This window comes from Anomaloglossus baeobatrachus, chromosome 5 (assembly GCF_048569485.1).
Source record: "Anomaloglossus baeobatrachus isolate aAnoBae1 chromosome 5, aAnoBae1.hap1, whole genome shotgun sequence".
In the NCBI taxonomy this organism is placed as follows: domain Eukaryota; kingdom Metazoa; phylum Chordata; class Amphibia; order Anura; family Aromobatidae; genus Anomaloglossus; species Anomaloglossus baeobatrachus.
The window spans coordinates 78,345,449-78,359,382 of NC_134357.1; the positions used below are offsets into that span (position 1 = coordinate 78,345,449).

The 13,934-nt window shown below is 51.0% G+C and overlaps 1 protein-coding gene across 1 annotated transcript in view; it reads left to right on the forward strand.

Annotated features, from left to right (window-relative positions):
* PDCD11 (programmed cell death 11) overlaps positions 1 to 13,934 on the forward strand; it is a 254,756-nt gene that overhangs the window by 125,490 nt on the left and 115,332 nt on the right. Inside the window, exons 15-16 of the mRNA XM_075348616.1 lie at positions 6,058 to 6,252; positions 7,907 to 8,077. Coding sequence (XP_075204731.1) covers positions 6,058 to 6,252; positions 7,907 to 8,077 — 366 coding nt within the window. The remainder of the gene's footprint in view (positions 1 to 6,057; positions 6,253 to 7,906; positions 8,078 to 13,934) is intronic.

Consider the following 13,934-nt stretch of genomic DNA (forward strand, 5'->3'; position numbering starts at 1 on the left):
CCTGTTGGCAATTTTCTTGTTCCGTGTGTTTATCACCGGCTGTTGTCGTGGACAGAGTCTCCGGTTGTTCCGGTTCTTACTCTGTTCTACTTGTGGGTGGCTATTCTCCTTCAGCTTTTGCACTAAACTGGCTAGGACTGGCTACCAGGGGGTGTATAAGCTCAGAGGGAGGAGCTACACTTTTAAGTGTAGTACTTTGTGTGTACTCCGGAGGCAGAAGCTAAACACCCAAGGTCTGGGTCTCCCAATACGGAACTATAAGAAAAAGAATTTACGGTAAGTAACAAAATTCTCTTTTTTCCAAAGCCCAGGGTTGAGGCCTGTGCCTCTATAGCCCAATTCCTCAGCCCCTCTTTGCAGGCTCTGAGTTGAATATGGCACCGGTGTGACCGGACACAGCAAGCTGACTCTATTTCTACTGCCTGGACTAAAGCACTGTTTAAGGTGAGACCCCCCCCCTGACTGATTTCCAGACAAAGGGAAAAAAGACGCTGCAGGGAAGGCTCCCAGGACATTTACAGTATTTATGAGAAAGTCCCTTGCTGAGTGCAAGGAGAGCCCCAAGGATCCTGCACACACAGTGTTAACTTTTCTCTAGCTTGCTGGCTGGAGGAGGGGGTTAGTCACTCCTGTTTGCAGAAAGTCCTGCAGATAATTTCCTGGTGGCAGGGGGAGGGCCCAGTGCTCAGGGACTCATGCTGTTTATTTGCTCTAGCAGAAAAGCCGGCTGATAACCACCAGTGACAAGCTGTGTGCTGACTGGAGGGAGAGGGAGGAAAACTGTCAGAAGCTCCCTTCCCGCCGTTTTTTTACTACCCACAGTAGGGGGAGGAGGGGGGCACACTGACTTCATCTTCGCGCTCTTTTAGCGCTAAGCCCCCTCCCCCCGCGGGCATGATAAGCCCCCCCCCCCCTCCCAGGAAAGCATGCGAAGATCTCCATAGAGCTTAATTCTTCCTGAGGACAGGGCCATCGGCTGATTCTGGTGAGGTGCTTGCTTCACTTGTAGCTCTGCTGAGCATTGCTCCCCCTCCAGGCATACTCCTATTAGGAACATGCAGAATTCTAAGGGCACTAAGAGTGCTAAGGCCCACATAGTCTATTATTCAGCCTGCACTGCCTGCCACGCTGAGCTACCACATAAGCACACCTCTTCTCTCTGTGAGTCCTGTGCCCCTATAGCCCCCCAAGACGCCCCTGCCACCACTGCCTCAACCGTCAGCCCAGAGCCTAGGGCTCCCAGCCCACTGGAATGCGCACAGTTTCTGTCCCAATCCATGGAAAAACTGTCACAGAACCTGGTGCTGGCTATGCAATGTCGTCCTCCACACCCTTCTGGGTCCCTGGACGGAACGCAGCCTGAGGATACCCCTATGGAGGATCCTTCTGAGGTAATCTGGGCACATCCTTCACCGGTTGCAGGTATCAGGAAAAGAGCACACGGCCAGGTGTCTCCAGCGGGCTCTCCCTCGGGAGCACACAGGGCAGGCTCCCCCACACGCTCCACGGCTTCTGAAGAGCTGAAGGAGGGAAAATGCTGTTTGTACCAGGAGGATTCCTTGGTTTCATCCTCCCCAGATGATCAAACTGCAATAGACTCCCTTATAGCAGCAATCAACCAAACTCTGCATGTGGAGGATCCCCCATCCACTACCACTGACCATGCGGTCTCCTTTAAGAGGGCAAGGAAACCCCAAAAGGTTTTCGCTGATAACCCAGCGTTTCAGGATATCCTCACAAAGCATAGGGAGAAGCCTGACAGGCACTGTAACCGAAAACTCATGGAGTCCCGGTACCCTTTTGCCTCACCTGCCCCTAAGGGCTGGGCTGATTCGCCCTCGGTCGACCCCCCCCCCCCCCACCCCCGGTCTCCCGCCTTACCACAAAGATGCTCCTGTCTTTACCCGATGGTTCCTCCATCAAGGACCCGACAGACAGGTGGAGCACCTCGCCCGCTCTGCTTTTGAGGCTGCGGGTTCCTCCCTCTCGCCCTCCTTTGCCGCTGTGTGGGTCGCAAAGGCGATCTCGGTCTGGGCAGAATACCTTAACACTTCGCTTGAGAAATCCCAGTTCACTCATACCTTCACAGAGGTAACAGCTCAAATTGCCGCTGCGGCAGAATACCTCATGCAGGCCTCCATGGATGCTGCTACCTGCGCAGCGTTTGCCACCTCAAATACCATAGCCTTCCGTAGAGCTCTCTGGCTTCGACAATGGCGTGCGGACTCTGCCTCCAAGAAGTCTCTCACGGGCCTTCCCTTTTTTCCAGACCGATTGTTTGGCGAACGTCTGGACAAGCTAATTTCTGACGCCACGGGAGGAAAGAGTACCTCCCTCCCCCAGCTGAAATCCAGGACGTCCTTCACCAGACGTTCACAGTCCTCGTTCCGCTCCTTTCGGAACTCATTTGGTTGGTCGACATCCCGTGCTGTCCCCGCCACCAGCCGCGGACTACGCAGGGACCGACCTCAGCTCTCCCTGAAACCCACTTCATCATGGCAGCCTAGATCGAAACAATCCAGGACTAGGGAGACTCGGCCACGACGTTTTCCCCCCTCATGACTCCTTTGGCGCCCCGGAAGACACTCATTGTAGGAGGTCGACCAGCGTCCAGATCACTGTGGACACGATATCCCGCTTAGGGTGGCTAGTGAATCTGGACAAATCATCCCCGATCCCATCACGATCCATCACCTTCCTGGGCATGTCCCTGGACACCCATCGGGGCTTGATCCTTCTCCCTCAGGACAAAGCGATCGCTCTTCAACGAGCGATACGCTGCCTTCTACGTCCTCCGTCTTGCTCCATTCGATTCAGCATGAAAGTGCTCTGCAGGATGGTGGCGGCTATGGAAGCAGTACCATTTGCTCAACTGCACCTCCGCCCACTGCAGCTAGCCCTTCTAGCGGCCTGGGACAAGAGCCCATTCTCTCTGGACAGACATCTTCACTGACGCCTTCAGTCAGGTACGCACTCCGCTGGTGGCTTCGGTCCTCATCCCTATCGAAGGGGAGATCTTTTCTCCCAGTGAACTGGCTGGTCCTGACCATGGACGCCAGCTTCCTAGGCGGTGTACCGGCACCACACTGCTCAAGGACGTTGGACGCCCCAGGAGTCTTTCCTACCCATAAACATCCTGGAACTCCGCGCGATCTTCCTCGCGCTCAGAGCGTTCTGCCCTCTGCTAGCAGGTCGTCAGATTCGAGTCCAATCGGACAATGCGACAGCTGTAGCCTATATCAATCGGCAGGGGGGCACCCGCAGCAAAGCGGCTTATCTCGAGGCCCACAAGATCCTCAGCTGGGCCGAATCGACGGGATCAGTGATATCAGCGGTACACATACCGGGGGTAGTGAACTGGGCAGCAGACTTTCTAAGTCGCCAAGGCCTGGCCGCCGGAGAATGGTCTCTCCACCCAGATGTGTTTCTACATATCTGCACTCGCTGGGGCACACCAGATGTGGACCTAATGGCCTCAAGGTTGAATGCAAAGGTACCCACGTTCATAGCCAGGTCACGCGACCCGCAGTCCATCGGCGCGGATGCTCTAGTCTGCTCCTGGAACCACTTCCGCCTGCCTTACATATTTCCACCTCTACCCCTACTGCCGTGGGTAATCGGGAAGATCAAGGTGGAGGGAGTCCCGGTGATACTGGTAGCACCGGACTGGCCCAGGCGCGCCTGGTACGCTGAATTAGTACAAATGCTCACAGACGCACCATGGTGCCTTCCAGACATCCCAGACTTGCTGACCCAAGGGCCCATTTCCCATCAGAACTCCAAAGCCCTGAAGCTGACGGCATAGCCATTGAGACCTGGATATTAACAAGAGCAGGATTCTCCCCCGCGGTTATTGCCACCATGATCAGCGCCCGAAAGCCTGCTTCATCCAGCATTTACCACCGTACGTGGAAAATCTTCCTTTCATAGTGCAGGAAAAAAACGTCCAGCCTATGCCTCTGGCCATCCCCAGAATTCTCGACTTTCTACAGTCTGGCTTGCAAGCGGGGTTGGCTCTTGGTTCCCTTAAAGGGCAGGTCTTAGCGCTCTCAATCTTCTACCAATGCCGCCTGGCTCAAAAACCGCAAGTCAAGACCTTCCTCCAGGGCGTTTCCCATCTAGTTCCCCCGTACAAACGGCCGCTGGAACCATGGGATCTCAACCTCGTTCTGGACAGTCTCCAGACGTCTCCCTTTGAACCCCTCAAGGAATCCTCCCTTGCTCTTCTGTTCTGGAAGGTAACATTCCTGGTGGCAATTACATCCATCAGACGGGTTTCGGAGCTAGCAACACTCTCTTGCCGCAAGCCTTTTCTGATCTTTCACCAGGACAAGGTGGTTCTGCGCCCCCTTCCGGATTTCCTTCCAAAGGTTCTTACCCCGTTTCATTTGAACGAGGACATTGTTCTGCCTTCCTTTTGTCCACACCCAGTTCATAGGGTGGAAAGGTCCCTGCATTCGTTAGATCTCGTCAGAGCTCTCAGATATTACATATCCAGGACAGCCCACTTTAGGAAAACGGACTCTTTGTTCGTCATTCCTGAGGGGCCTAAGAAGGGACAGGCAGCTTCAAAGGCGACTCTGGCTCGCTGGATTCGCTCTGCGATCTAGGAAGTCTACCGCTTGCAACTCAAGCCCATTCCTAGTGGGCTGCGGGCTAATTCCACGCGAGCAGTTGGCGCTTCGTGGGCCATTCGGCATCAGGCTTCAGTGGAACAGGTGTGTAAGGCTGCGACCTGGTCTAGCCTACATACGTTTTCAAAGCATTACAGAGTCCATGCCCAGGTTTCAACTGAGGCAAATCTGGGTAGGAAAATTCTGCAAACGGCAGTAGAGCACCTCTCTCAGTAGGCGCTCCAGGCTGTCTGGGACTGGTTCCTAGTCCTTGGGTTGTGTTGTCTTCTTTTATGTTTCCCACCCATGGACTGCTTTAGGACGTCCCATGGTCCTGTGTCCCCCAATGAGGCGTCAGAGAAAAACAGATTTTTGTGTACTCACCGTAAAATCGTTTTCTCTTAGCCATCATTGGGGGACACCGCACCCACCCTGTTGCCCTGTTGGGCCTTGGTTCTCTCAGTACCTTATTTGGTTAGGACTCTTCTTTTCTCATGTTCCTCTGTTTTTACTGGTTTTTCTCCTACTGCTTGTGTACTAAAACTGAGGCTGCCTGGCCCGGCCAAGGGGTGTATACTGCAGAGGAGGAGCTATGCTTTTGCATCTACTTATGCTGCCTATCCATAGGAGGACACTAACGCCCATGGTCCTGTGTCCCCCAATGATGGCTAAGAGAAAACTATTTTACGGTGAGTACACAAATCCGTTTATTTAATTGATCAATGCAACAGAGCCCCAACACTACGCCAAAGTATTTCTCTATGTTTGGGTCCCTAGCTAGTGTGTGTCCTCTCATGCAGTTAAAAAAATTTACCGTGTTGAGGCACACACCATGTTGTCTATAGAGATCGACCACTTAGTGTCAGTGTACAATCATAGGAGGGGCGTGCCGGACTGCCCTGTGTGGGACTTTCTAGTCTTGCAATGATTAAGGTCCTGCTGCTTTAAACAACAAATGGGGCTGTGACAAGACAGGCATCCCTGACTTTTCTTTATTAACCTTTGCAGCATGCTGGCTTCAGCTTACATAGCAAAAACCTGCTGACAGAGTCGCATTAATTCTGGCTTCCTTCGTAATATCAATAGCTTAGGAAGAAATGGACATGTGTATCTGTATTTTACCCTATAGTGGTGTGTGTGTGTGTGTGTGTGTGTGTGTGTGTGTGTGTGTGTGTTTTGGTAGACCTCCATTCACAAAAAGGGGTTCCTTGTGGTTTTGCATTGCTGTTATTTTATTAACTCTTGCACATCGATTGTGCCATTTTCCCGTAATACCTTCGTATAATAGAGACCCAAAATTCTTTTTACTACTTATATTTTTTTTAATCGTATAAATTGTAATGTTGAGGATGATGGAAAAATACATTTTTAAAGACTGATTATCCAATTTGGACCTACATTTAAGATTTATTTTTTAAAAAAAAATTTTATTTCTTGTTTTCAGACTGTCGATGTGAAAATTGTCAGTAAGGCAGAGGACGGGCTGACCGTGCTGATTCTGCCCGAGGAAAGTCCGGCATTTCTTCCGAAGACTCATCTGTCTGATCATGTCTCCAACTGTGAGCTTTTGTGGCAATGCTTGCAGCCGGGCGATCAGCTTGCCGGACTAATGTTTCTCAGCACCGGCAAAGGCAAACCTGTATCCTTTTACGTTTATGTCCTAATGTTCTTATTTTCTAACTTGATCTTATCCCATCTATAGGGTCACTGACCCGGCTGTGGCAATCACAACGTTGTTGTGCCATAACTTTATGCTGGGTCACCACCCTGCTGATATGTAATCCTAGGTGTCACCACAGTCTCCTCTGGGGAATAGATGTGAAAAGGAAAAGCAGGGGCAAGGGGGTGGCCTAATTTACAAAACTGTTGCCTCTCCACTGCTGGGATCCCTCGAAAGGGGAGCAACACCCCCACATGCTGGCCATTGGTCTAATTCTTGTGTATGGACCTGATCGATGTAGTCAAGTACAGGCCTCGGCAGACCCATGAACAATGAATCAGGTTGTGGTGTGGGACCATAGCTCCATTAATTTGGAACACCCATTCTTAGTATTGTTGGGTTCCCAGCAATCCAGGACATATCATGAGATGTCACTTAAATTATACATGATTGTAGTATTTCTTAAAGCACCACTCCAGAGTTTAGAAGCCCCATTCTGGAGCTTTAAATCTAAGTCTCCTGCCACAGTCTTATACTTTCCCTTCAACATTTTCACCTTTTTTCAGCATCTCTCCAGTCCTTCAGTGCCATCTTGTGCCTGTATGTTCTGACTGGCCAGAAGTCAAAATTTATGCTACAAGCACCCAATGCAAGTCTGTGAGAGCCACAACGAGGCCCTCATAGACTTGTATTGCGTTATGACCTCTGGTATGCTCCATGAAACACTGGAGCTGCTAGCAGGTCATGAACTGCTGGAAACCTATGAGAGCGGTGGTGATAGAAAATGAAGACGTTGGTGGGTAAGTGTAAGAGTAGGGTCAGGGATTTTAGATTAGTAGCATCGCTCCAGAGGTAAAACAAAAAATACCCTGCAGTGGTGCTTAAGAGCAGTCTTCTCAGCACAAAATGACTGTTCAAACCAAGCACTGGCACTCATTGAACACTTGGCACGGTCAAACCATTTAGTGCACACTTGGCACGGTCAAACCATTTAGTGCACACTTGGCACGGTCAAACCATTTAGTGCACACTTGGCACGGCCAAACCATTTGAGTGCACACTTGGCATAGTCAAACTATTCAGTGCACTTTCCCACCAGCTTGTTTTCTATCTATACCGCCCTTCTCTGGCTCCTGTAATGTCAGAGCTGTCTGGTAAGGAAGTGGACAGTGGAAATAGGAAAAAGTAGGAGGGAAGCTGGCCACTGTACGTAAGAAGGTTAGCGAGGATGTTGGAGAGCTGGAAGAGCTGATCATATTACTGTACATTTTTATGGAAAAGTTTCAGTAAAACTTACATAGTGTACTGAAATCCCTGGTGTTTGTATGTATGAGTCAAGTGGGCGGTCCTACTCAGTCCCTATATGACAATGCATGCAGAGGTAGCTGTCAGTCACTAGTAGGACCGCCCACTGGACTTCTACATACAAACACCAGGTATTACAATGAATAAAATAGAGGTTATCCTGACTCTTTTCCACCAATTCTATATATCCTTCTGCTCCGCTTCTCTATACGGTGCTGTCCACAGATCGGACTGTATATACAGCGTGATGGGCTCCCTATACATCTCCCTTTCACATTGTCTGAATACCTTTTGATAATCTTGGTGAATCCTTTACTAAAAGCTTCAGTTACTGACCAGGAAACCTGCCCTCATCTCCTTCATGGAAAAGGACCCGGTCGCCAAGGACTTCTCTGACTTACAGATTGGGATGCTGTTTACTGGATTTGTGAAGAATATAATGCCATATGGAGTTTTTGTGGAGCTCCCGCATGGACTGGTCGGTCTGGTCCCCTTATCGGTATGTAAAGTGGTAGCCGTATTTGTTCTTGCTCCCAAAAAAAAGAGATGGGTCGAGTTTTCCTTGTGGTCAATTGGCTACGTAAGGGGGCATAATGAGTAATTCTTAGAAAACCTTAAAAAAATTGTTTAAAAGAACAGAGAGTCCTCAGTGGTTGATACCTTTTAATGGCTAACTGAAAAGATGGTAATAATTGCAAGCTTTCGAGACTACTCAGGTCTCTTCATCAGGCATGGTATAACACAAAATCTGAAGAGTCACGTATTTATACACAACAGGACGTAGAATAGTGCAGTAAAAAAAAAAAAAAAAAAAAAAAAAAGAACAAGTTATATGAAACAGAACTATCTCTATGGCAGGGGGACAAGCTGTTCTAGCCATAAATACTGCTGCGGCAGTATTTATGGCTAGAACAGCTTGTCCCCCTGCCATAGAGATAGTTCTGTTTCATATAACTTGTTCTTTTTTTTTTTTTTTTTTTTTTTTTTTTTTTTTTACTGCACTATTCTACGTCCTGTTGTGTATAAATACGTGACTCTTCAGATTTTGTGTTATACCATGCCTGATGAAGAGACCTGAGTAGTCTCGAAAGCTTGCAATTATTACCATCTTTTCAGTTAGCCATTAAAAGGTATCAACCACTGAGGACTCTCTGTTCTTTTAAACAATTTTTTTATCTCTACTGGCTAACACGGTACAAAGATATATTTTACTTGTAGAAAACCTTAGTAATAACCCCTTCTCATCGTGCATCATCCACTGCAAGAGCCGACTGTACTAAACTGCCGTGTTCCTGCTGCAGCCGTGATCAGAGATAGCTTCTGTCTTGGCCGTGGGACCCTTTAGATCAGTGTTTCCTAAACTCCAGTCCTCATGGCCCCCAACAAGTCATGTTTTCAGGATTTCCTTATTATTGAACAGGTGATGGAATCATTATCAAGGCATCACCTGTACTATAGTAAGGAAATCCTGAAAACATGACCTGTTGGGGGCCGTGAGGACTGCAGTTTAGGAAGAACTGGTTTAGATGAACAGAGGAAGGGGGGCTCCTTTTGTAACACATCGAGTGAGTTATACAAATAAAAGGGAAGGTGTTGTAAAAAAAAAAAAAATTTCAATAACTGAAAAAATATAAAGTATTAATGTTTCTTTATCGTTCCTTATGGGAGACCCAAACCATGGGGTGTATAGCTTCTGCCTCCGGAGGACACACAAAGTACTACACTAAAAGTGTAGCTCCTCCCTCCGAGCATATACACTCCCCGGATGACAAATCCAACCAGTTCAATGCTTTGTGTTCAGGAGGTCACACACACACATGCATCCTCTGATTTTTGATTTTTGATTTCAAAGATTTGGAAGAAAAGCGGGTCCAATCTGGACTCCCGGCATGTCCCTTCTCACCCCACTGTGTCGGCGGTGCTGTTAAGGTTGATTTCAGGGCTGGAGCCCTTTGCATGCCGCACTCCTTCACCATCTCTTGAGGCTCTGGCTTGAAGTGGGAGCCGTCACAGTTCTCACTGCTTTGCAGGAGACCGGTCTCCATCCGCAGCCCTGTTCAGGATCCTGCCGGACGGAGCGATGACCACCCAGGGACCTGGCACCTGCGTCTCAAGCTAAGTACTGAGACGTTATTACCACAGAAAGTGGTCTTTCTAGGGGTCCCTTGTACTTTATTTGTGGGGGAGAATGTGTTATATGTATGTTTTAACATTTCCGGCCGGTTCTCCAGTTTTCACTGGAGAACCGCGCCGATGGTGTCTGCTCGCTGGCCGCATGTTTAAATCTAGGCCCCGGCTTCGCCTGAGGCCTAGTTTCGATTCTATGTCAGTCAGTGCAGTGAGACAGGGTGGCTCCGCCCAGCGGCTGTTCAGCACAGGGAAGGGACACTCCTCACTGAGGAAAGCTTCCCTCCCCTGTATGCCTCATTGGCCCTCCGTCCTGCTCTCAGAGTAGGCCCCGCCCCCTCTCCTCGCTGCGGACGCCATTTTCTCAGCGTTCTAGGGCACAGAGATCAATGTCTGCAAACACATTGTGACAAATGGGGGCCTGGGACAGAGCCCCCAGTTCTGGGGGATCTGGAGGGCACAGAGATGCCCCTATGTTAAACAGTCTGGCAAGCCACAACCTCCGGTTGTGCAGCTGCTTATACACTCTGTTTATATACTCTGCTGGGGGTTTTTTTCCGAAAAGCCCCCACTTCTGGGGAATCTGGAGGGCACAGAGATGTTATGTTATACGGTCTGGCAAGCCACAACCTCTGGTTGTGCTGCTGCTTATATACTCTGTTTATATACTCTGCTGGGGGTCTCTCTGGACAGAGCCCCCACTTCTGCAGCATGTCTCATATCAGTGCAGGGCTGCAAGGCTGTTTTTTATTATGCACCGCATGTTGACTCGTACTGTCTGTACCGAGCACATAACCACATTGTGATGCCTGCTCTGACATAGTGGTGCCTCAGCCTGGAGGCTTATCCCCAGTGGTCCCTCCGGCTGCTCCGACTCCGGGGTAGAATCCCTCTCTCCAGGGGACAGCTGTCCCGGACACTGCTGAGCATGCATCAGCCCCCTTCTCAGAGCGCTTCTGCTGCTACGGCTCGCTCAGCAAAGCTCACAGAGGATTCTTCATCTGGGAGCCCGTCCTCCTAAAATGGAGACGCAGGGTCCCCTTTCCCTCCTCGCCCCGCGGCTCTGGTTCACGAGCTGACTCGCAGGACAAGGAGGATGCCTTACTGGGGGCTCGGACGCTCTCCATGTACCCTATTGATCTGTCCGAAAGTGACGCAGATGCTAATGATTTGATTGCGTCCATTATATTTGTACTGGACCTCAATCCGCCTGTATCAGGGGAGCACCCCTCTTTGGCAGAAAAGCATCAGTATACCTTGCCTAAGAGAACAAGGAGTGTGTTCCTTATCCACTCCAGCATTCAGGTCACTATGACCAAGCCCAGAGCCTGTCCTGACAGACGCTTCCCAGAGCGTGGTTCTGATGACTGTTTCCCCCTTCCACCAATGGTGGTCAAGGAGTGGGCTCATTCACCAAGGGTGGACCCTCCGGGGTCTAGACTTTCAGCCCGGACAGTTATATCAGTGGCTGACGGCACCTCTCTGAGGATCCCACTGTCCGCCAGGTTGTCCTTCTGGCCAAATCTATATATGAGGCGGCAGGGGCCTCGTTCTCCCCATCTTTTGCAGCAGTGCGGGCTCTCAAAGCCATCTCTGCTTCTCGGGAGGAGATGCATTCCCTCACCAGGGCCTTTATGCCCGAATTGGTTGCCTTAACTTCCAGGCTTCAGTCTTTTCATCCTATAGCTGGAGACTGTCACCGCACTGCGGTGGCCTCGGCTACTTCCCTCGCTATCCGCAGGTTCCTGTGGCTTCGAGAGTGGAAGGCAGATGCTTCTTAAGAAGTTCCTTGCTGGACTACCTTTTGCTGGGACCAGTCTATTCGGTGAACAACTGGATGAAATTATTAAGGAAGCTTTTGGCAGGAAGAGTACTTCCATGCCACAACCCAGGAAACCTTCCAGAGCAGGAACCAGTCGAGGTTTCGTTCCATTCGTTTCCTCTAACTGGTCGTCCTCTAAGCCCTCGGCCTCGTCCACTAACTCAGCCAAGGTCCGTAAACCAACTGGCGCATGAAGCCGCGTCCTAAGTCGGCAGGAGCTGCTGCCACCAAGGCAGCCTCCTCTTGATTATCTGGCCGCACCAGTAACGTCCTTGGTCGGTGGCAGGCTCTCCCTCTTGGGCGACGTGTGGTTTCAACACGTCTTCGATCAGTGGGTGTGGGTTACCATCTCCCACGGCTACAGAATAGAATTCTATCCAGCCGCCAAACAGATTTTTTTTCTGACAACTCCCCCCTGCTCCAAGGCCGCCGCCTTCTCACAGGCCGTGGCATTCTTGCAGGCCAATGGAGTAATTGTACCAGTTCCCGACTGGGAACGGTTCTGAGATTTCTACTCAAATCTCTTCCTAGTCCCCGAAAAGGACGGTGCTTTCCGACCTGGATCTCAAGCTTCTCAACAAGCATGTTCAGGTGCGGCAATTTTGCATGGAATCTCTGCGATCAGTCAATGACCCAAGGAGATTTCTTAGCATCCATCGACATCAGAGATGTCTCTCTGCATGTGCCATTCGCAGTTTCACACCAGCGTTGGCTACGTTTTGTAATCGGAGAGGAACATTTCCAATTCGTGGCTCTCCCCTTGGGTTAGCCACGGCCCCTCGTGTATTCACCAGTTGCGGTTCTGCTCCTCCAGGGGCTGGTAGTGATTCCTTACCTGGACGCCCTTCTAGTCAGGGCTTCATCCAGTGCAGACTGTCAGCGGAGTGTCTCGCTCACTCTCGCCACGCTTGCAAGTCCACTCTGACCCCGACCCAGGAACTTACGTACCTAGGGATGCAATTCGAGACTCTGCTGGCACTTGTGAAGCTGCCCTTAGTCAAACAGCAGTCTCTTCATCTGGCGGTTCGCTCTCTGCTGAGGCTCCGCCGTCATTCCATCAGGCACCTCATGCAGGTGCTGGGTCAGACGGTGGCGTCAATAGAAGCGGTTCCCCTTGCCAGTTCCATCTGCGTCCCCTGCAGCTGGACATTTTCCGCTGTTGGGGCAAGGGATTCCTTCCTTGCACAGGCTGGTGGCTCTGTCGCCACAGACCAGGAGCTCTCTTTAAGTGGTGGCTTCGGCCCCTCTCTCGGTACCAGGGACGCTCCTTTCTGGCCCCGTCATGGGTGATTCTCACCACGGATGCCAGTCTATCCGGCTGGGGAGCAGTGTTTCTCCACCACCGAGCACAGGGCACTTGGACTCCGTCCAAATCAGCCCTCTCGATCAATGTGCTGGAAATCAGGGCTGTAGGACTCGCAGCCGCCTAGCAATGTTGGAAGTTCAACATATCCTTCAGTGGACGGAGGACTCCAAGTCCACCATATCCGCAGTCCACATCCCAGGCGCAGAAAACTGGGAGGCAGATTATCTCAGCCGTCAAACCGTGGACAGCGGCGAGTGAGCCCTGCATCCGGCAGTGTTCCGGTCAATTTAGCAGGCGGGGCACTCCGGAAGTGGATCTAATGGCATCCCGGCACAACAACAAGGTCCCGGTTTACGTGGCTCGCTCCCACGATCCTCAGGCCTTGGCAGCGGACGCGCTGGTTCCAGATTGGTCCCAGTTCCGTCTGGCCTACGTGTTTCCCCCTCTAGCTCTCTTACCCAGAGTCCTGCGCAAGATCAAAATGGAGGGCCGTCGGGTCGTACTCATCGCCCCAGGCCCAGGCGAGCTTGGTTCCCAGACCTGCTCCGTCTGTTCGTAGAGGTGCTGTGGCATCTCCCGGACCGGCCAGACGTTCTCTCAGAGGGTCCGTTTTCCACAACAATTCTGCGGGTCTCAGATTGACGGCGTGGCTCTTGAGCCCTGAATCCTTACGGCTTCAGGCATTCCTTCCGAGGTCATCTTCACTATGACTCAGGCTCGGAAGTCTTCCTCGGCCAGGATTTACCTCAGGACTTGGAGAATTTTCCTGTCCTGGTGTCGTTCTTCCGGCCATGCTCCTTGGCCGTTTTTTTCCTTGCCGACCATCCTGTCCTTTCTACAGTCTGGCCTGCAGCTAGGTCTGTCCCTCATTCCCTCAAGGGACAGGTCTCGGCTCTGTCAGCGTTGTTCCAGCGGCGTATCGCCCGACTGGCCCAGGTGCGCACCTTCATGCAGGGCGCATCTCACATCATTCCGCCTTACCGGCGGTCTCTGGATCCCTGAGACCTTACTCTGGTCCTCATGGCCTTACAGAAACCCCCCTTTGAGCCTCTTAGGGAGGTTTCGTTGTTTAGTCTTTCACAGAAAGTGGTCTTTCTGGTG